The 22,595-nt window shown below is 38.5% G+C and overlaps 1 protein-coding gene across 5 annotated transcripts in view; it reads left to right on the top strand.

Annotated features, from left to right (window-relative positions):
- LOC117986575 (cytosolic purine 5'-nucleotidase-like) overlaps nt 1-21,467 on the top strand; it is a 35,913-nt gene extending 14,446 nt beyond the window's left edge. For 4 of the 5 annotated variants that reach the window (XM_069501661.1, XM_069501659.1, XM_069501658.1 and 1 more), the window contains exons 3-11: nt 3,702-3,775; nt 5,930-6,047; nt 7,083-7,178; nt 7,378-7,524; nt 8,346-8,622; nt 11,111-11,285; nt 11,907-12,129; nt 13,392-13,539; nt 14,285-14,458. In XM_069501661.1, coding sequence (XP_069357762.1) covers nt 3,702-3,775; nt 5,930-6,047; nt 7,083-7,178; nt 7,378-7,524; nt 8,346-8,622; nt 11,111-11,285; nt 11,907-12,129; nt 13,392-13,539; nt 14,285-14,443 — 1,417 coding nt within the window. In that variant the 3' untranslated portion in view covers nt 14,444-14,458. Of the gene's footprint in view, nt 1-3,701; nt 3,776-5,929; nt 6,048-7,082; nt 7,179-7,377; nt 7,525-8,345; nt 8,623-11,110; nt 11,286-11,906; nt 12,130-13,391; nt 13,540-14,284; nt 14,459-15,714; nt 15,827-18,929; nt 19,048-19,235 lie in introns of those variants that run through there. The other variant, XM_034973429.2, reaches the window with a different exon arrangement.
- Nucleotides 21,468-22,595: the final 1,128 nt, after the last annotated feature.

Here is a 22,595-nt window from a genome sequence, read left to right as displayed (position 1 = left end):
TTAAGATCTCCTTCGCCAGATTTTGGTTTCGCACTTCACTGAATCACAGGATAGGATAGACAAGACTGCGTGGAGTTAGTCGGGGTGATCAGCTCCCCGATTGTGTAAGAAAAACGTATACATCGTTATGGTAATCGTCAAAAAATTCTGCCCTTTGATTGGTTGTTTCGCTGTTTACATTTTCTCACACTAATCAAATGGCAGAATTTGTTGAGGATTACAATAACGATGACACATTGTTTTCTTGCACAATTGGGGGGCAGATCAGCCCCCCAATTGTGTAAGAATAACCATTTCATGGCTATCGCAATCGTCAAGAATTCAGCCCTTTGATTGGCTGTGAAAAAATGTAAACAGCGAATCAACCAATCAAATGGCAGAATTTCTTGACGATTGCGATAGCCATGAAATGGTTATTCTTACACAATTGGGGGGCAGGTTTCTTTCTGAGCCACATTCAACTTAATTTAATGCATTAAAATAACCTTATAAATTCGCTATCCGTGTCTGTAATAATAAATACAGTAACGGATAATTTATTATTGCCGTGTCAATATTTTTCAGTGTCTATAAACCGGATGGTTTCTAAAATCTTAGTCACATGGATGTCATTCGTGGATGGTGGTCAATTGATACTTACGTCTTTGTGATCGACGCTTTTACCCATAATAGGCCTGTTTTAGTACTTGTTTCCTCTTTGCATAATTTCCAAAAATTTCACCGCGGCGCTGCGGCGAAGCCCAAAGGATTAAATATTTAGTCTACTATTACTAAGAGCTATTAGTTTGCCCCCGCCTGCCGTTCATTTTTAAAATTTATGTTTATGATCTTATTAAATTGTAGTTTAAATAGTACAATGCTTGTTATTTTTCCTTTCCAGTACCAGTAACTAAAGTTTGTTTAACGCAGTCGGATTTTTTAAGTTTTTTAAATTACGTAATTTATAAAGTGTTTATTGTGTGTGCTGTTAAAATGAAGAGCTCTTTGGTTGCTCTCTCTCTATTTTTAATTTCCGCGCCGCGTCGCGCAGCGCAGGTCAAGAGCGTTGACAACTTTAGACGTCGCACTGCAAATATAATAATTGTGAAAGAGCCCTTAGGAGGTAATACGTTTGAACTTTGAAGTGAACGCGGACGTGTACTTACGATGTTTTTTTTTCAACGAAAAGCTGGTAATGGATAACATAGTTTTCGCATTAGGTGTAATTCTAACATTAAAATAAAACAAGTGGAACAACAAAATAAACATTGATAAACGAGATATCTAGTAATTATTTTTCCACGAAGCTAAAGAATTTTATATGTAACTAGCTGCCGTGGCGAACTTCGTTCCGCCTAACAGAGTCGATTAAAATTTTTCTCTCCGTACGAACCATCCTCGTACCTACTTCAAGGAATATTATAAAAAAAGAATTAGCGAAATCGGTTCAGCTGTTCTCGAGATTTGCGATGAGCAACTAGACATGTGTCCGCTATAGCTTAACTTAACTGAAAACCGCTGCCGTGCCTATAGCGTACCATAGCGTTATTGTCGTAGCTAGCAACGGTTTTCAGTTATCATCTATGACGAACCACCTGACAACGCAACACTGCCAACTGGCAACCGACAATGCATTGTTTGGTTTTTGGGTAACTAGAAACGCAATAATTATGCCTTCTCTTTCTTTCTTTCACCGAAAGCTGAGAAGGAGCGGTTATTGGCTACCGGCTTAGTAACTAAGAACTTGGTAAACCAAAGCCGACCTTATCTCTATTACGCTAAGGCTTAACAGTTAGCCTTAGAGTAATAGAGATAAGGTCCTCTTTGGTTTATCAATCTTTATGAAAAGTTTTTGGTTAACTGGACTGTGGCAAACTATTCGTGCAGGCGTCCACTATAGTTTGACCTATGTCAATGATCAAATTAAACTTTACTGCTATGAACTTAAGGTTGTGATTACTTCACGATATTCATGAAAGTAAAATTGGTTTTATTTTAGTGAATATGCGCGCGCTAGCTATACAGACGGTACCTATTGATACGGCAGCTAGCTTAGTTACTACTACGGAAACCGCTGCGCGTTGCGCATATTAAATTAGTTGAAACACAACTCTGATACCGATATTCGGCAACGGTTAACAATATTGGTATTGAAACTAAGTAACTGTTGATTAACCGTTGCCGTAAATAGCCAATAACGCCCATCTTTATGAGCAACACATTTAGTGATTCATTTTTATATTATAGAAGATAACCTACCAATTAGGTAAGCATGTAGGTTCATTAGGTTCCTATATGTATACTATGTAGGCACTTAAGTATATGTTTTTCAACTCGTAACCTAAATATGGCCTATGTGGGTAAAGACATGAAGATTACTAAACTTAAAAAATAAAAATACATAACCAACTGATTGTAAACATAAATTATTTTGCAAGGACACGTAATTTAATTTCAATATGTATTGACCGATAATACCTTAGGTATTAGGTAATCGTTAAATACTTAAAGTAAGCCGATCGAATGATTGCCAATTGATATTTTGATAAAATTACCGTGAAAATTGATGCTGAATTAAATTAGCGTTGCTCGATATCTAATTGCTATACTCGAAAATCTTGATAGTAAGTAACTACCTACCAACTTTATCGTGATAGTAGCTGATGTCATATGAATAAACTAAACAGTTATTAGGTAACTATATTATTGAATGTCCTTGGCAAAGAATCGTATTTTGCTACGCCCATCTGATTGTCAAATACTAGTTATACGAGTAATACCCGCGACTACCGCCGCGCCGGGTGGATTTCGGTTGTGAAATTCCTGTGGAAACTGAAGTTCCGGGATATAAATTAGACTACTAGTAATGTAGTCTTGTGTGCGTCTCTAGGATGGAAGCTATCTCTGTACCTTTCATCACAAGCGGTACAGTATAGTTGAGCCGTGAACAGATAACACACAGATATGACGGGCAAACACATTTTCGCATTTATTATATTAATATGGATAATAATAATAATTCTTGTAATTTGTTAGGGTTTGTCGCTCATTTATAATTTTTATGATAGTAATTGCCCTACACTTTAGTTTTTTTTTAAATAAATAAGTATATAATCATGGAACCGGCATGCAGGATTCGAACCTTGCGTCTCTCTACAGACAGATTTATGTGAGAGATAGATAGCTCTGTCTCGTTTTAGTCTAAGCAAAGTCAGAGTGCGCTCTATAGATCTCACCCTTAGCCTCAACCAAAATTTCATATTTGTATCTATATTAAGGCATTTATTTGACTTTACAATATTAGTTATTTAGCAACTGAAGGAAATTTTAAAATAATTAATTATTTAGTAATTTCCAAAAGTGTAGGAAAGTGAAGTAGCAAAACATTTCTGAATATTCATTTTGCAATGCGGGATTAAGCGATCGATATTAGAAATCCAATCCTTACTCTTAGCCACTGACTTCTATCTATTAAAGTAAGAGTTTCACTGCATCATAGAAAGCGAGAATGCGTTGCGCAATAGCTGGGATGTGGTCTGTTTGAAGCTGTGCCATATTAAGTATCACAGAATATAAATGTATGAAGGTACTAAAGTAAGAGTTTCACTGCATCATAGAAAGCGAGAATGCGTTGCGCAATAGCTGGGATGTGGAAGCTGTGCCATATTAAGTATCACAGAATATAAATGTATGAAGGTACTAATTATGATATTTTTTTTCAGAATATTCGTCAACAGATCTCTGCATTTAGAAAATGTTAAGTTTTACGGATTTGATATGGACTACACACTGGCTGGTGAGTTCTTTTTTGATTTAATATACGTACCCATTTAATCTGTGAATATAGTTATCATTAATTTTATTTTACGAAACGCGTGTTTAATAATAGTAGGTCAATGACTGTATGCAATATACAAAGATTTAATGAACCACTTTTCGCTCTTGACCGCGACTTTGTATCTACTTAGTTTGCATGTATTATTAACGATTTTTAAAAATCCCATCGGAATACTAGCATTCTAGGTTAAAAACGCACCAAAGAACAGGCAGACACGTTTTTAGATAGGTAAATGATGTCCGTGACTTTAGGTTTCAAAAATCTCGTGAGAATTAATTATTCATTTTCCGGGATAAAAAGTAGTAGGTATGTAAATCTCCGGGATTCTATGGGATCTCTGGGAAGGGACCAAATTTCGTCAAAACCAGTTAAACAGATGGGCTGTGAAAAAGGTAACAGACAAACAGATCATACACTTTCACATAATTTATAATACGTAGGACTAGGATGTATAGATAACATGGATATATTGTTGTTCAATATTAAATGATAAACAATAAAATATTTTCATTAATTCGTATAAATAAAGTTTCTTATCAGAAATGCAGTCCGTTTCTGTTGCTAACGTAGATTGATAATAATCTAAATATATAAAAGCGAAATACCACTCACTCACTGACTAATCACGAAATCTCAGGAACTATAAAGCCTACAAACTTGGAATTTGGAAGGTAGGGTAGGTATCAGATAAGAAAGGACCTAACTAAATTCCCCCCTAAGGAGGTGAAAGAGGGGGTCGAAGGTTGTAAGGTGAGACTGAGTGAGTAGGTAAGTGAGGCATTCTGCAGCGGGAAAATTTCTAATCTTATGAGAAACCAGAAATTTTACGCGGACGAAGTCGCGGGCAACTGCTAGTAATTATTGTAAGAATGAAAGTTTTCCAGATAAAACTTGCATAATACACGACTTTTATCCTACCTACATACCTGACATAGGTAAACGATGCGACGTACAGTACAAGTCTTTACACAGATATACTTAAAGATAATAAATCTCGTGAAATTTTTAATCAGAAATAGGTACAAGTATTACTTAATCAGTGAAACAGATAAATATGTAGGTGTTGTAAGTATGTAATATTACGTTAAATGAAATTTATGCTTGACCTCCTTGATATACTTATTTTATCATCTTATAAAATATATCCATACTAATATTATAAATGCGAAAGAGTGTCTGTCTACTAGTTTTTCACGGCTCATCGAAATTTGGCACAGAGATATTAGCTTGCAGCCCGTTGAAGGACATACATAAGTTACTTTTTATCCCGGAAAATCAAAGAGTTCTCACGGGATTTTCAAAACATAAATCGACACGAGCGCATTGGCGGGCATCATCTAGTACATACTAAAACAATTTTCATCAATATTAACTGGCTTATAGTTTTATAATGTAAATTAATATGTGTAGAGACTAGAGAGTTGTCATAATATGATACTAGAGGGTGCAATGTTATGAGCGTACACTGCATGTAATCAATCAGTAAATGAGCGTTCGACCTGCTATACTCTGTCAATGATATCTCTATCTATGCGATAATATGACGTGACTCTTATGGTATACGTATACTTATAACGACAGAAAAAGACTTCTGTAATGTTTATTACTTCCATCCTAAAGTGTTTCTAATCATAAGGTAGCGGTGCTTTTTGATGCCTAATGAGTACGTCCGCGGCCGCGTCCCGCCCGAACTGTCTCTTCCTGTGGATTTTTCATGAAAATTCTCTTGTACAAACCTTGTTCTGACAATAACGAATTTATTGTAATGTAAATTACAATAAATTTATTTATTAATCTTTTATATCTGACACGATAATTTGCAAATGTTGTGTACACATATTATCGATACATATATCAGTGTGTGTTTGTGTATAAGTGATGTAGTAAATGTAAAATATATGTATTGTATGTGTTCCTAATTAATAAAATAAAAAAAATAAAAAAACGAACATCCCAAAAAATATTATCCAATTTGGTGCAATCGTTCGGAAGTTATGCGCGTACATACATTTCGCCGATTAATTTTTATTTGTATAGATTCTCTAATAATAACCAGAGATATAGGTAATTTGTGCACAAAAGGTACGAGATAAAAATATTTTTACTTTTCAGAATATAAATCGCCTCAGTACGAAACTTTAGGATTCAACTTGACCAAAGAAAGACTTGTAACTAAAGGATATCCAGAGGAAATATTAGAATTTGAGTATGACCCTTCATTCCCTGTTAGGTAAGTGATAATTTTGAAGTGAACCATTTCAAGCGTTCTATGTGTTATAAGTCCCGCAAAAGGCTAATGCGCGTGGCCGCCATTTTAGTGACGTCAGCATTAGACTGAAGTTTCGAGCTGATGGCACATTTTTATTTCGGCTGACGTCAAAATTAGGTACGTCATTTCGATGTTAATGAGACATGGTTCCAGCGCAATAGGAATTTGCGGGACTTATATTTGGCTCTTGTCCGCCACGTTTACGTGCCACGTACGAGGCGCGGACGAGGCACTGATTCAAAACATCACGAACAATTATGAAGCAGTTCATGCTTACCGTGTAGCGCCCGCCACGTGTTGGCATAAATCATCCCTTATACTTACTTGAGCTAAATTAGATGAAGAATGTTTACTAAGTTGCCTAGCAAGGAGCAACCTATAGCAGGCTTATCTAATACCCTTGCAGGAAGAAATGTATTAAAGACATTTAATCAAGAATCGGTTTCTCTATCAACCTGTTGAAATTTTCTCAAAATCCTTTGAAATGGAGGTTTATGTTATAGAAAGAATCTATGCAAAATCTCAAGTTTCCAGACCCAGCGAGCGGTCGGAGGCTGGAGTTGAAAATTGCTGTCACTCAGGCCTCAGAATGTATAGCATGCAGCAGGTCGAGATGGCAATCAGGGAAGAAAATCGCACACCCGTACAGCCCCCGCGCTAACCCGGTGCGGGCGAGCGCGGGTGTACGGGGTGTCCCTCCGCCTCATACCCCGATTGCCATCTCAACCTGTCGCGGACTATACATTTATATACATACCTATCTAACTAAGTAGAGTAGATAGTGGTTAAGATGGTGTATGAATTCTGCCAATCTTGCACTAGGCTAGCGTGATGGACTACGGCCTGAAACCGTCTAATTCTGAGAGGAGACCTGTGCTCAGTAGTAGGCTGGTAATGGGTTGATCATGATGATGATGACTAAGTAATTAATATTACACGTGTAGGTTACCTACCACCTGTACATGTAACATTTTTTAACATTTTTTTATATTTCAGAGGTCTTTGGTTCGACACATTATATGGCAACCTATTAAAAGTAGACGCGTATGGCAACATTCTAGTCTGTGTACATGGATTTGAATTTTTAAAACAGTAAGTATTTACTATTTTATTAAAGTGCTTGACTACACTTGAAATAAATTTCCGGTATGAATATAAATAATAATATATTCATTCCATGTTTTAAATATCAAGGTTATTTCTAATCCACAATCTAATCACGTTCCGTTTGCAGTGAACATATTTTAACGTATGAAATAATTAATATAAAATAATTAATATATTTTTTCAGCTCGCAAGTTTATGAATTGTATCCAAACAAATTCTTAACTCTGGACGAGTCTCGAGTTTACGTGTTGAATACGCTATTCAATTTGCCAGAGACCTACCTCATAGCGTGTCTTATAGACTTCTTTACAAATTCGCCAAAATACACAAGGTGAGTGATAAATAAAACCCTTATGGCACTATTACACCTAACGAGTACAGTGGCGAGTCAGTGTCCTCGGCCGAGTACTCGGTTGGTATAAACACTTAACGAGTGCAATTTCGCCGCAATTTCTCAGCCACAGCACTGTCTCGGCCGAGTGACATTTTACTGTCTCGTTTCACTACTCGGTAGGTGTAATCGTACCATTAGCCCTAACTATACTCAATCCGCGAAAAGAATAGCGCTCTTTCTATAACAATCCTAATAAACAAATGATAGAGACGAGAATCTCAATGGGCGTTAGCCATTTTGAGGCACCAACCAATCACAAACATGTTTTCAAAAATTAATTACAAAACTACCATTTCCAAAATAATGAAGGTCAAAGTTTTTAGCAACTAGCATACTTAATCATGTCAGTCATTTATTCACATTGCACATTTTGATTGTCAATTGTTAAATTTTACACCTAAATTGACCCAAGAGCGGTTACATCCGATCCGAGTCCGTGAAAATATGTACGTTCCTTTTTGTTTTGTATGGTAGCTTATGACGTGCTTATGACATAATATTATGTCGTAGATAATCGCTGGTATTCTCACGGATGACGGATATAACTCTGATAACGGAAGTGCAGTGCGTAATCGCCGTAACGGTGGCAATTATTTAATTACGTAAACTTAAAATAAAGCTACGAGAGTTCCTAACGCACCCTCGTCTAAGAAGAAGCCCGACTCACCTGGGTAAATCATCACTCATGAGTGACTATGGAACCCTACATGTTCTAAGTTCTGATACACCATTGATTAGTTTTGTTACTGATGTTTTAGAGGAAAAACTGGCGTACGATGCGGAGATTTAGCGATGTCCTTCAAATCTATATTCCAAGACGTAAGAAACGCAGTCGACTACGTCCATATACACGGCGATTTGAAGAAGAAAACTACAGAAAACTTGGATCTGTATCTGAAGAAGGACGACAGGCTACCGATGTTCCTCTCCAGGATACGGGAGAGCGGGGCAAAGTTGTTCATCTTGACCAACAGTGATTACAATTTTACTGATAAAATTATGAATTATCTCTTCGATTTCCCATACGGAGCAAAGGTAAGGAATTTCTAGATTTAGGACTGAGGTCGCGATTACACCTATAACTTTTATTTACGTTAGTATCTTATGATATTTGATTAACTTACGACAAATTTAATAATGTAAACACTCTTATTACTTCATTTACATTAGTAAATTTATTGTAAATTAATTAGGTAAGTTACTTACGTGAGTAAAACTTACAGGTGTAATCGCGGCCTTATATAAGGCCGAAAACATACTTACTTAGTTATCTAAGAACGCGAAATCCGATCCGACAAGGCTAGGTGCAACGTCTTACACCTTCTTAGTGGGTTTAGCTTTGGGAGTTTTTGATTTTCCGGGTTAAAAGTAGCCCATATCCGTCCCCGGCATGCAAGCATGCAGGTAACAAATTTCGTCAAAATTGGTTAACTAGATCTAGATAGTAATTACGAGCCACTCGGGCAAAGCGGGTTTTATTTTACAAGTTGCCGTAATTTAGACATTTACATGCTTATAATATTTAAATTTGCAAGAATTTAAATTTCAAACTTAATAAGCTCTCTTCCCAGCAGTATAAAATTCTTTTGGAAAAATCAATCGTTTCATAGGTTTTTTTCCCACCTCAAAGCTGCGGTATCCTCTTTTTGGGCACACCTCCCCTACGCCTCGTGTTCAGATTGGACTACTTGTTTTGCTGTACATCTGTATATTTTGCATACTCTTTTGATCATGATACGAATCTATGGGAGATCGTGATCGCTAAAATATTCTCATATGAACCCAGCCTCTAATTTTATTATCCCACGTCTAATTAACTTGTCTGTCTGAGTTTTAATAACAGTTGCACAAAAAACATTCCGGTTTGGTTGTTATTTGCATAAAAACATGTCTAATGAACGTATTTTTTGCTTACTCGGTTTTGACCTTCATAATTAGTAATAAAAACATTGAAACATTCCCTTTTCGATTGGACTCGCTCAAAAGTTTTTTTTTTTCAATTTTCAAGTCAGCGCGACAGCACTTATACCTACCATAATACGTACCTACCTATAGTCCGCGACAGGTTGAGTTGGCAATCGGGGTATGAGGCGGGGGGATGGACGTCCCGCACACCCGGACGTCATCCGCGCTCGCCCGCACTGGATTAGTGCGGGGGCTGTGCGGGTGTCCGGGGCGTTCCCTCCCCGATTGCCATTTCGACTCGTCGCGTACTACAGTAGTCATTGAAATGTACATATTATATTATTATACACTCTGGTAATACGGACGGACAGACTGATGGACAGAGAAGCTTTTGCATTTTATAGTATTAGTAGGATGGATATAGGAGCATAAACTAGGTATCATGCCGGGCCTCGTGGGTGTTTTATGGCCGACGTTTGCGTAGGCCTAAAGAATTTATGGACTAAGAGCCAGCGCCTGCCAGACCTTGAAGTTTAACAATTTATTAAACTTTAAGTTTGTCTGGCAGGGGGTTGCCCCGACACTGAGTGTTTGGAAATGCATGACGTGATTTCTATTTATTTTCGAATAAAATATAAAAAAGTAATCTTTATACTTTAACGTATGATTTTTTACACCTTTAGTACCTGTTATCTCCCAAAGCCACCATGATCCAAACTTCATAGTCGCTGATCGTTCCTCCCTGCGTTGGGGACAACACGCAGAGAAACTTTCAGCTTTTATAAAATAACGAAGGTCTAGCACGCGCTGGCTCACCCTCTATTATGTGGGTGGATGTGGGTTGTCAATTTTGGTGCAAAATGTTCATCCATCCTTGTTTACAAAACATTCAGAATGCATACGTACATTTTGAGTAGATGACGGTCTCGCTAAGTTGATTGAATATTGCATATTGTAATTATATTTTTGAGTAATATTATAAACTAGCTGTAGCCAATGTAGCCCGCGACTTCGTACGCGTGGATTTAGGTGTTTAAAAATCCCGTGGGAACTCTGTTTTTTTGGGGTAAAAAGTAGCCTATGTCCCTCTCCAGGTCTTAAACTATACCCATGCAAAAAATTATGTCGATCCATTGCTCCGTTGCGACGTGATTGAAGGACAAACCAACAAACAAACACGCTTTCACATTTATAATAGGGGTAGTGATATTGTGACGCGACGAATACTCACTACTACTACTATTAGTAGTATTGGTACTATTGAATTTACTCAAATGAATGTTTAGTGTTTTATTAGATTCGCCTATAAAGTATGAACGAAAACGGTTTTTTGGAACAGAGATAGATTATACCTTGGAGTAACACGTAACAGCCGTACTCAAAGTCGCTAATCGTTACTTAAGATTGAGTTAAAACGAGACAGCTGATTTATGTCAGAGATATATAGCTCTGTCTCGTTTTAACTAAACTTAAGTAACGATTAAGCGACTCTGAGTACGGCTGATAGGCTACTTTTATTCCGCAAAAATCCAAGGTTTCCAGGCATATCCACGCGGACGAAGTCGCGGGAATCATCCAGTTAATAAATAAAAATCTTAAAGCCAAGAGTTTGTTGTAGCCCGGCGAGCCTCACAGAAATTGGAAGACTTACTTCGACTGGATCGTAGTAGACGCAAAGAAGCCGTTGTTCTTCGGAGAGGGGACGACGCTACGCCAGGTGGACACGCGTACGGGCGCTTTGAAAATGGGACATCATGTTGGACCTTTGCATGAAGGACTAGTCTATTCGGGAGGTAAGACTTGGGAACTCTTTGATTTTATGGAATAAGTGACAGCTAAAGCTAAATTTTAATGAAAATCTAAAAATACTAGTTTTTTAGGGTTCCGTACCTCAAAAGGAAAAACGAAACCCTTATAGGATCACTTTGTTGTCTGTCTGTCAAGAAACCTACAGGGTACTTCCCGTTGACCTAGAATCATGAAATTTGGCAGGTAGGTAGATCTTATAGCTGACATTTGGGTAAAAAATCCGAAAACCGTGAATTTAGGGTTAGATCACACAAAAAAAAAATTGTGGTCATGAACTAATAATTAGTAATTTCAACTTTCGAAGTGAGATAACTATATCAAGTGGGATATCATATGAAAGGTCTTCACCTGTACATTCTAAAACAGATTTTTATTTATTTTTATGCATTATCGTTCGTATCGTTTTTGAATTATCGTGCAAAATGTCGATAAAATACGATTGTAATAAGGAACCCTCAGTGCGCGAGTCTGACTCGCACTTGGCCGGTTTTTATTTGCTTTAGTCTCACTTTAATCGAATTAAAAAAACGATGATATGTCGTAGGACACCTGACAGAAGCGAAGGTGTACTCTGTCTCGCTCAATCATAAGGGCAAACATTTCAGGTTCATGTGACGTTTTCACCGAGCTAATAAGCGCGAAAGGCAAAGATGTGCTGTACATCGGCGACCACATTTTCGGCGACATTCTCAAGTCGAAGAAAATCGGCGGCTGGCGCACGTTCCTCATCGTGCCCGAGCTGGTGCAGGAGTTGCACGTGTGGACCGACAAGTGCCAGCTGTTCGCAACGCTGCAGAGCCTGGACGTGCAGCTCGGAGACATGTACAAGTGAGTGCCAGTTAGAAATGAAATGAAATGAAATCATTTAATTTTGCTAAATGTGAGTAGTAAATGATCGTACATACATAGATAGTCCCTTTCACATTTTGCCATTTATGTATGGCGTGCAAAATATGTGGCAATAAAAATAAATAAAAAAAAAAACACAAATAGAAATGACCACGACAGTAAAATTTTAAAAATGGTTACACTACTTCCTTAATCTTTACTCTTATAGTTACATTATCAAAATGTCATAATTCATAGTAATTAATAATTTATGTCAAATCCCACAGTTATCCAAAAAATATCGTGATCGTGAAATAGAGATTTTATATTTCACGATGACCACTTAGCCTTGGTTGTAATAGTGAGTATACGCGTGCACTGCGGTGCGTTATTAAATCCGTAAATAATTTAAATCAATTAATATCGGGTGCGGAATTAATTCCAAAGTGCACGCGCTTCTATATAGTTCTATATAGTTCACAGATTTTGCGGGGAAAAAACGTACGGAAATTTACCGTGGTGCGCGCTAGCTCTTAACGTGTGATGTCATTTTTAGGGTTCCTTAGCCGAATGGCAAAAAACGGAACCCTCTCATAACATTTCCAACTATGCTCCGACTATTGACCGACATTCAAGCTTAGATATTGGAATATTTCCAAATATTAATAATTAATTAGATTACATTATTTTGTGTTATTACTTGAGTTTTGTTGACTTAAAATTCGAAGTTTGTTGATAAACAGTGATTATACTATCATGACACTATTATACATACATATTAATAGACTATTATGTTGTCTGTTAATATGTTTAGACCACGATCATTTTTTCCGACCATTAAAATATGATGTTCGAAAAAAGTTATAGTGGAATCATCTTAAAAAAATATTGTGCCATCTAATGAAATGCTAGTTACAAGACTCAAGTAAGTGTCTATACAGATGTACTGCATTACAACTACAAGCCGACTGTAAAATAGCAGTTGGGATGCAGTTTTAGTGTAGTTGACGACCGACTGCGCAGTTAGCATGCAGTTTAGACTGTGCCCTTACCAGAACCCCATGTCTGTGTGTGTTATTATTATTTATAATAGACTAAGCAGCTTTCGCTGATGCGTCTATATCATAAGTGCGTCGAGTTGTAGTCCAAATGCAGTCCGTTTATGTAGATAGACCCATATGAGATCATTTACATAATATGCTGCGTCACTCCCAGTGTTTTCTCCTTTATATAATTTTATAATGTGATTTGCTTGTTAACAGGGATCTGGATTCAAGCACAAAGGAGAAGCCCGACATATCGAAACTACGCATGTCGATCCGCGACGTGACGCACAAGATGGACCTCGCGTACGGCATGCTCGGCTCGCTGTTCCGCTCCGGCTCCAGACAGACTTTCTTCTCTTCGCAGGTATAATGTACTCAGGTTTAACTAACGGTCCTTTCTCCATTTTCCTCGATTTTCATTAAATCCTTGAGAATATTATCCATGGAAAACATGATTGGACAAATTTTTCTTGATAAAAATAACCCGATCATTGCGTCGGTCTCGCACACCATATCGTACAAGATATAAAAAATGCAACATATACTACACTGCAAGCTAACGACGTACAGCGCCATCTACATGTGATTTGGTAAACAAATTGTTTGTTCGTGAACACATTTTTTTGTGATGTTTTGTGATGTAACCACAAATTCACTGTTTCCGAATTTTTTTTCTTTACCCACCCACCTACCTGCCATATTTCATGATTCTAGGTCAACGGGTACTACTTACCCTATAGGTTTTGGTTCCTCTGTCTGGAGACAGACAGGTAGACAGATAACGAAGTGATCTTATAAGGGCTCCTTTTTTCCTTTTAGGTACAGAATCCTAAAAATATTAGAAGTTAATCTAAAAACTGAATCTTTTTCTTCAAACGGCAAGGCTCTTAAAGATGCAACATTAATCACAGGTGTAACCCAATAAAATTTACATTTGAAGCATTATCCCAGATGGGCTCGAGATTGGTCAAATGGAAGCAACATGTCAACTTGAACATTGTCAACTGAATAACTTGAAGACAGTCAACCAATTTTCTCAATGAAATTATACAGTAATTTAAGATTTATATCTAGCTCATAAGCATCCTAATCTTTCACGTTTGTTCAAGGTGGTAAGGTACGCCGACCTATATGCCGCGTCGTTCCTCAACCTGATGTACTACCCGTTCTGCTACATGTTCCGCGCGCCCGCCATGCTCATGCCGCACGAGTCCACGGTCGCGCACGAGCAGCGGTTCACCGTCGACACGCCCACCATTGACCGGTGAGTGTATACCTCAACCTGATGTACTTCCCGTTCTGCTACATGTGCCGCGCGCCCGCCATGCTCATGCCGCACGAGTCCACGGTCGCGCACGAGCAGCGGTTCACCGTCGACACGCCCACCATTGACCGGTGAGTGTATACCTCAACCTGATGTACTACCCGTTCTGCTACATGTGCCGCGCGCCCGCCATGCTCATGCCGCACGAGTCCACGGTCGCGCACGAGCAGCGGTTCACCGTCGACACGCCCACCAATGACCGGTGAGTGTATACCTCAACCTGATGTACTACCCGTTCTGCTACATGTGCCGCGCGCCCGCCATGCTCATGCCGCACGAGTCCACGGTCACGCACGAGCAGCGGTTCACCGTCGACACGCCCACCATTGACCGGTGAGTGTATACCTCAACCTGATGTACTACCCGTTCTGCTACATGTGCCGCGCGCCCGCCATGCTCATGCCGCACGAGTCCACGGTCGCGCACGAGCAGCGGTTCACCGTCGACACGCCCACCATTGACCGGTGAGTGTATACCTCAACCTGATGTACTACCCGTTCTGCTACATGTGCCGCGCGCCCGCCATGCTCATGCCGCACGAGTCCACGGTCGCGCACGAGCAGCGGTTCACCGTCGACACGCCCACCATTGACCGGTAAGTGTATACCTCAACCTGATGTACTACCCGTTCTGCTACATGTGCCGCGCGCCCGCCATGCTCATGCCGCACGAGTCCACGGTCGCGCACGAGCAGCGGTTCACCGTCGACACGCCCACCATTGACCGGTGAGTGTATACCTCAACCTGATGTACTACCCGTTCTGCTACATGTGCCGCGCGCCCGCCATGCTCATGCCGCACGAGTCCACGGTCGCGCACGAGCAGCGGTTCACCGTCGACACGCCCACCATTGACCGGTAAGTGTATACCTCAACCTGATGTACTACCCTTTCTGCTACATGTGCCGCGCGCCCGCCATGCTCATGCCGCACGAGTCCACGGTCGCGCACGAGCAGCGGTTCACCGTCGACACGCCCACCATTGACCGGTGAGTGTATACAATGTAGCTTTCTATTGGTGAAAGAATTTTCTAAATCGGTTCTAGAGATTACTTCCTACAACCAAACTTACAAACTTTACCTCTTTATAATATTAGTATAGATTAGTTGTATGGGTGAAACGGAAAATTGGCACCTGTCATGTACCTGACCTACCTGTCCCATATCATGTATCTCGAAAATACTTTAGTGGAACATAAAGTGCTTGTTTACGCAGATCCAGACACCCGAGCAGCCAGCGAGTGGTGACGGAGCGCACGTTTGCGGCCGCCAGCCTGGCGGAGGAGGTCGATGAAGTCGCCCCCGCGCCCGAGGCCACGGACGGAAAGGTAATAAAGTCAAATTTACCCAAGGAATAAGTACTAATACTAGTAATTACTATGGTGTGAGGAGTTCCTTTTCTAGACGCGCGAAGTTTCTGGACCCTGTGCGTTCCAGCACACTATGAGACCTCATAGTAACGTTTGTGAATACGGGTGTTAAACACACTAATATATTTTTTCTACCAATCCATTTTTTATATTATTTTATAATAAACAGGTATATATCGAATTACATCCAAGGGAAGCCGGGCGGATACTTGTTTAAGATACAGTCATGTCTAAGGTAAATGGAAAGAAAGAAGTAAAGAAAATGTAGGTATTTATTTGTTGTTGGTGTCACAGACAAAAAAGCGTTGTCTATTAGCCTAGGTATATAAAAAAAAAAAAAAAACATATTTAATTAATCAAATTCGAAAGCACTTATAAAACTTCATTAGAAAATTTGAATACACACTTTTCTATTTAAATCTGATCTGTTGTATTCCGAGTCTTCTTTGGCCATTGTTTTCATAGCATTCTTACTTTTTCCAGCAGTGACCCAACCGCAGATAGTAACCTATTGGACATTTTCCGTTTCCAATCGTAAAAGCATTTTCCGATCGAGTTGAATCAAAATAATCATTATCTACCCGCCTGGACTGAGCTTCAGAATCTTGTATAATAAGAATCATTACAGATAATATTACTATAACGAGTTTAAGCAGCATGTTGCTCAGATTGATTACTTTTAGCAAATTAACACATTTAAAATAAATACTTACATATATAAATACTTACATATATACTTATATACTGTAAATGTATGCTAAAAAAGTACTTAGAATGTGATAAACTGATATCTGTAGCTATTTTGTGACTTTTGCCCTTTATTATCATCATTGTTTGTCATGTTATTAAGGTAAATAATAAATCTTCGAACCGTGGACGTGATGATTCAATAATACATTACTACGTATCGTAACTTAAGAGCCCGCTTCATCGAGGCGACAACTCTTTGGCGAGTGCAGTCTAAAATAGTGCTGTTTCCATAGATGACGGAAAAACCAGTGATATGATTAAAAAACCGTTATCTGTGCGTGTCACCCTTTCCCTCTAACCGTACCTCACCACGAGAGAGGCCAGGTGAATGAATTTTGCTCGAATTTTTTTTGACAAACACGGAAAGTGAAAATTTCAAATCGACGTTTGAAATTACGCCCACTTTTGGCTAAAGAAAACATTTTTTTTACACAAACTAAAGACATTTGAAAGTATTATAAATTGCGTGACATGAAGTTGTTGATTTTCCAATTTTCTAGTTTCTTATGTAGTTTATTTACGCACGAAGTTGCCTCATTTACCCTAAAATAGAGATTTTTGAAGAATAATAATAATAAGAATAATTTATTTTGAAGGGTTGAAGGGTCATAACTTTTGAAATAAATACAATTTTACTATATTAATTGTTTCAGAACATAGATAATGGAGAGATAAATCGATATCCAGCTTAGTTATAGATCTAGAACAACAAAGAATAGGTGTAATGCGTTTGTATTACACCTCTAACTCAGGCTTAACGCTTTGGGACGTTGCACAATACGACGCGATGTCGCGCCTCAAATTGTGGAAGAGCCCTCAGACTATCCACATGTCCCGCAGCCCCACATATTATGTGGCCATGTCAGGACTCAGGTTATATCACACTCCATGGCCCCATATGTGCGTCACGGCTAGGACAATAATTTTTAAATGAATTTTATAATAAAAGTAGTACGTACCTAATACCACAGTCAGAGTGAACGAGAGTGAGTGAGCTCCGGCTTGACCTTGAATCGTTCTTTCAAATATCTAACACTAGTGTTGTCCCATAGCTACAATTATTATAATTACTTAATCGAAAAAAGTTGTCATTCCCTCACTTTATCTCTGCACTGTATCCCCTCATTGCTAAAGTCCCTTCCAAACATTTCCAAATCAATTTGTAGGAGTTTTGTTATGCTAATAAATTAATAATGAATCGAATTCAGGGAATTAGTAAATATTTTATTTATTTTAGTACACATGACACAATATTAACAAACTGTCTAAAATTAAGTAACGTAAGACAAGCTTCTTACGTTATTTCGATAAAAACTGTAAAGACAAAAGTTGATAATATAATTAAATTAACAACCTGACGTGAACTGTGCGGTGTGCCACAGTTCCCGAGATAGCGGGATACAAACAATTTTTTGGTTGTTTTAACAACTCTATGTCTTCGCTTTAATGTAAGTTATCAAAGGTATAACTTTTATGGCGTTGATCATTGTATCAGAAAGATGCTATATTTAAAAACCATGACAGTGAGGGAATATATTCTGTGTCAACAATACTTATAGTTCTTGCATTTCACGAGAGCGAGTGGCTCATGCTTGTGTTTAAGACGTATCGGTATACGTAAGGTAAGTAAATGTGTGCGTTTGAGAGCGCTTGCTCGCGACTGATTAGTCCGACATGGACGCACACTTACGTAACGTCCATGTATACGACGTCACCACAAGTAAAATTCACTCGCCTTCGTGAATTGCAAAAACGGTACCAGTTTGGGCATATTATTATGTAATGACCAACAGAAGTGACGACATGAGAATGAGGGAATTGAGACTGCTCTTTTAGTTGTTGCGTCTCGAAGTTTATGTCAATAAATGCCGGCAAGAATATACCACAATGACCAGTAGAGAAGAAGGGTATGACAGTGAGAATACTATAATATATAACTATAATGGGTATAACAGTTCTCTTCCCAGGGACGATGATTGTTATTAATTTCCGGTATTCGAACGCATAACGAAAAGAAGCCTCGCTGCAAAAAGTAGTTTATGAAACGGTTGCATAATAGAAGTTATTATATCACACGAGATATTATGACAAAATATTATGTTACCAAGATTTAATAGTTTAGATTTTAAGATATGAATTTGGATAAAGTAGTGTATATGAAACTCTACATGATTAAGTATAAGAACACACGTGTGATACGTACTATTAAAAACCTCGCATGTAGCTTAGTTTTTAAACTCACACTTATGTTTTAATTAGGTATACGTACCTCTGTGCTTAGCAGGTAACAATGTAACAATGTCTTTTACAGGCTGGTGCGGGTGCGTCGGTGCCGCACGCGCGGCCCGAGACGCCGCAGCGCCTCACGCACACGCACGACGAGGACTGCTCCGACGACGAGGACGTGTCCAAGACACACAAGTAGACAGGTGCGCACATTAATTGTAGAGATGGGCATTATTGCTACTTATGGCAAGCGGGTGCAGGCGCGTTGGCCTGCCTTATGTAATATACGCCTAACGCCATTTAACCCAAGTCATTATTGTATTTAATTTTTAAAAATCAGAACCTCATCTTTTTGGAAGTCCGTTAAAAATGTTTTTTTTTTCTTTTGCAGGGTTCGCCATACTATACTCGCGCATGATCTGTATGTATCGTCAATTAACAGCTGCTGTTCTTATATCACACGTTACTGAGATAGCTCTAAGAAATGTATCTACAAATGTTAAATAGTTGTCGTTTGACCGTGCGAGATAAATAAATGATCAGTAGATTGTTGATTATATTTAACTAGCTGATGCCCGCGACTTCGTCCGCGTGGAATTAGGTTTTTTAAAAATCCCGTAGGAACTTTTTGATTTTCCGGGATAAAAATCCTATGTCACTCTCCAGGTCTTTATCTTAGAAACCCGTGCAAAAAATCACGTCAATCCGTTGCACTGTTGCGACGTGATTGAAGGACAAACCAACAAACCAATACACTTTCGCATTTATAATAAGGGTACTGATTGATTGAATATAGATTTTGTTTACCAGAATCTTGTAAATACATATACCTATCTATAAACATACCTATGAAAATTGATTACGAATTACTGGTGCACATAAATTTTTCTGAACTAAGGCGTAGATATTTTCAATAATTATTATTTGACTATGCAATTTTCATTGGTGCTTCCGCAAAAAAAAAATAGCATGCTCAATTTGAACAATAGATTACACTAGTAAGGTTCCAGTACAATAAACTTATTAAATAAATAGAACATTAGGAACATGCCATATTTTTTGCACATAAGCTAATCCTAAATTCCTAACCATGTATCCTAACCATGTGCCACATCTTAAATATTATAGAAATTACTTAATGTTTATTTGTTCGTTAGCTATGAATTCGCGTAAACGTTCATTCGATGTTGTCGAAATGTGTGATGTCGAAAGTTGTAACTTTGTACAGTTGTTGTTGGCACTTGCGTGAAGGTTTCTAACATAGTGCTGTCAACGTACAATATGTGGCGTGCACCATTCCGCGCCCGAGAGGCATTGCAGCGCATGCCAGGCGGTAGCTAGTAGTCCATAAATTAAAAAATAATTATTTAGTAGGTACAATATCTAGCGAAACTCCTTTGTAGTGTATTCTATTATAATAATCTATATAATATGTACAAGTATTTTCTGAATCTTACAAAATAAAAGAGGAAAGTATAGTTCGCGACAGGTCGACATGGCAATCGGGGGATGCCGCGCACATCCGCACGTCACCAGCGCTATCCCGCTCCGGATTAGCACGGGGCTGTGCGGGTGTGCGGAACGTCGTCCCCACACCCCGCCATGTCGACCTGTCGCGAACTGTATATGGACTAGTCCAAAATAGAAATAACTTGAAAGCACATTTTTTTAAATGAAGAAAAACTTTTAATAATTTATTTTTAAAGAAAATTAAAAATGATTAAGTTTAAGCCCTGTCCAGAAGGGCGAATTCGTCGCGAATCATTTCGCGTGAATTTACAATACGTTAGCAAGATACTGGCCGCGAAAGCATCGCACGAATATACTTAAAATACGCGTGAAAAACGAGTGTAAGGGCTTTTGTGCACTCATTCGTGTTCAGTTCGTATTCGTTTTCATAAAAATACTATTCGAAGTAGCCGTCATACAAAACGTACATACGCTTGTGCACTTCATTCGATTCGTATTCATACGGATCCGTCAAAATACAAATCGAATGAGTGCACAAACTCCCTAAGTACGGCAGATTCTCAACTCGCGTGTACAACGCGCGGGTAGAGACACTAGAGAGTAGATTCCTTAGTTGCATCCAGTTTGCGCGCGACATTTACTTATACTCGTATCAATTATTATCAATGTCCCCAAACGCTCGCGCGTTGCACGCGTCTTCTGCACGCAACATCGTACGCGCGTATACGCACGAAACGATTCGCGGCAAATTCGCCTGTTTGGGAAAGCTCCCACGGATTCAGAATATGTATAGAAGACAGAAGTGGTAAAGGAGTGGAGTGGTTTGGAATGCTTTGCGTCACATCAGATGACTAGTGTCTGTTCTGTAAAAACATCTATGTGTTGTAAAAACATTATTTTATAAATTCAATTGAATTAACTCTGCACTTCAGTGGAATTTCTCGTATTCGTCTCTCTTGCTCTCATTGTGACGTCATTTCAGGTGCACAGTTAATCCGACCGAGTTAAATTGCTTTGGATGCTAAAGGCATAACGTCATATATAACTGAGTAGGTCCCTGCGGTGGTGGAGTGGTGCGGGAGGAGTATGATGACGTGACGCGAGAGCTCAGTGATTCGTCAACTAGTGACAACTGTCGCCCTCCCGCACCGCTCTACTACCGCAGGAGCAGTGGCGTGCACAGGGTTTGAGGCCAGGGTAGGCATTAGTTGGTAGGAACCTGTTTACTGGCAGGCTATAATGAAAAATAAGCATTAAGCTATTACAACTGGGGTAAGCAGTGCATTTATGCATCTATGACCTGCACGCCACTGCGCAGGAGTACCTATGAAGTGTGTACTAAAAATCCGCGACACACTGGCCCGGTATTAAAAACTGTAGAACCATTTATATTGCCTCAATAGCGACCGACCGCGATTTCGTTCAGGAATTTCGAAAAAGGTCTTAGAGCGATCACGCACTCAACCGATCCGAAATCCGAATCCATGAAAATACATATATAAAAAATATTTACGTAATATGTCATCATAATCATATGTGATAAATAATAAGGCGAACAAAATTTCAGCTTTCTTGGTCTTAAGTTTTTGGGCTGGGTGTTGATAAGTCTGTCAGTGAGTCAGGACTTTCTTTTTATATTATGTTTAAGTTAAGAATTATGTGATGACAACAGACATTAAAATTTCGTGAAATGTAAAAAGATGTAAGATGTGTGTGTTACGGAACTCACTAAAACTAAACAAATATAGTCGTTTTGAGGCTGGTCATAAACTTGATAGTTAATATTTTCGTGATTGTTATTCTATGCATAGGTTCTTATAACATTTCTTTATGTATACATGTGTATTGTGTATATAACTACCTGAATATTTTTTCTTATATTTTTGTTGTGAAGTAAAAATGTTTATAGTTTTGTAGTTCAGTCAACGTTCATGCATTTCATTACTTTATTTTTCAAAAATAGCTAATTCGGCTGTCCCCAAATCTCCAGGTACCAATTACTAAACGGGTACAGGTATAAGATTATTAAAATAAATGGAAACTGCGTAGCAACTAGCATCAATAAAGTTATTCTGTAAACATATTATTTTTATAAGAAAAATTTATTACTGGTGTTAGTCAGTAGTAAATCCTGTTCTCTGCTATGAAAACCTCCACAACAGAAAATAAAATTAATATCTTAATTTTTAATTCGCGGATACTCGATCTAGTTTTTTAACGCTAATATTCACAGTTTTCATAGACAGATTGCACTATTTTTTAACCGACTTCAAAAAAAGGT

This window comes from Maniola hyperantus, chromosome 11, assembly GCF_902806685.2.
Source record: "Maniola hyperantus chromosome 11, iAphHyp1.2, whole genome shotgun sequence".
Classification (NCBI taxonomy): domain Eukaryota; kingdom Metazoa; phylum Arthropoda; class Insecta; order Lepidoptera; family Nymphalidae; genus Maniola; species Maniola hyperantus.
The sequence above is the reverse complement of the archived record's forward strand: the minus strand, read 5'-3'. Positions and strand labels throughout refer to the sequence as shown.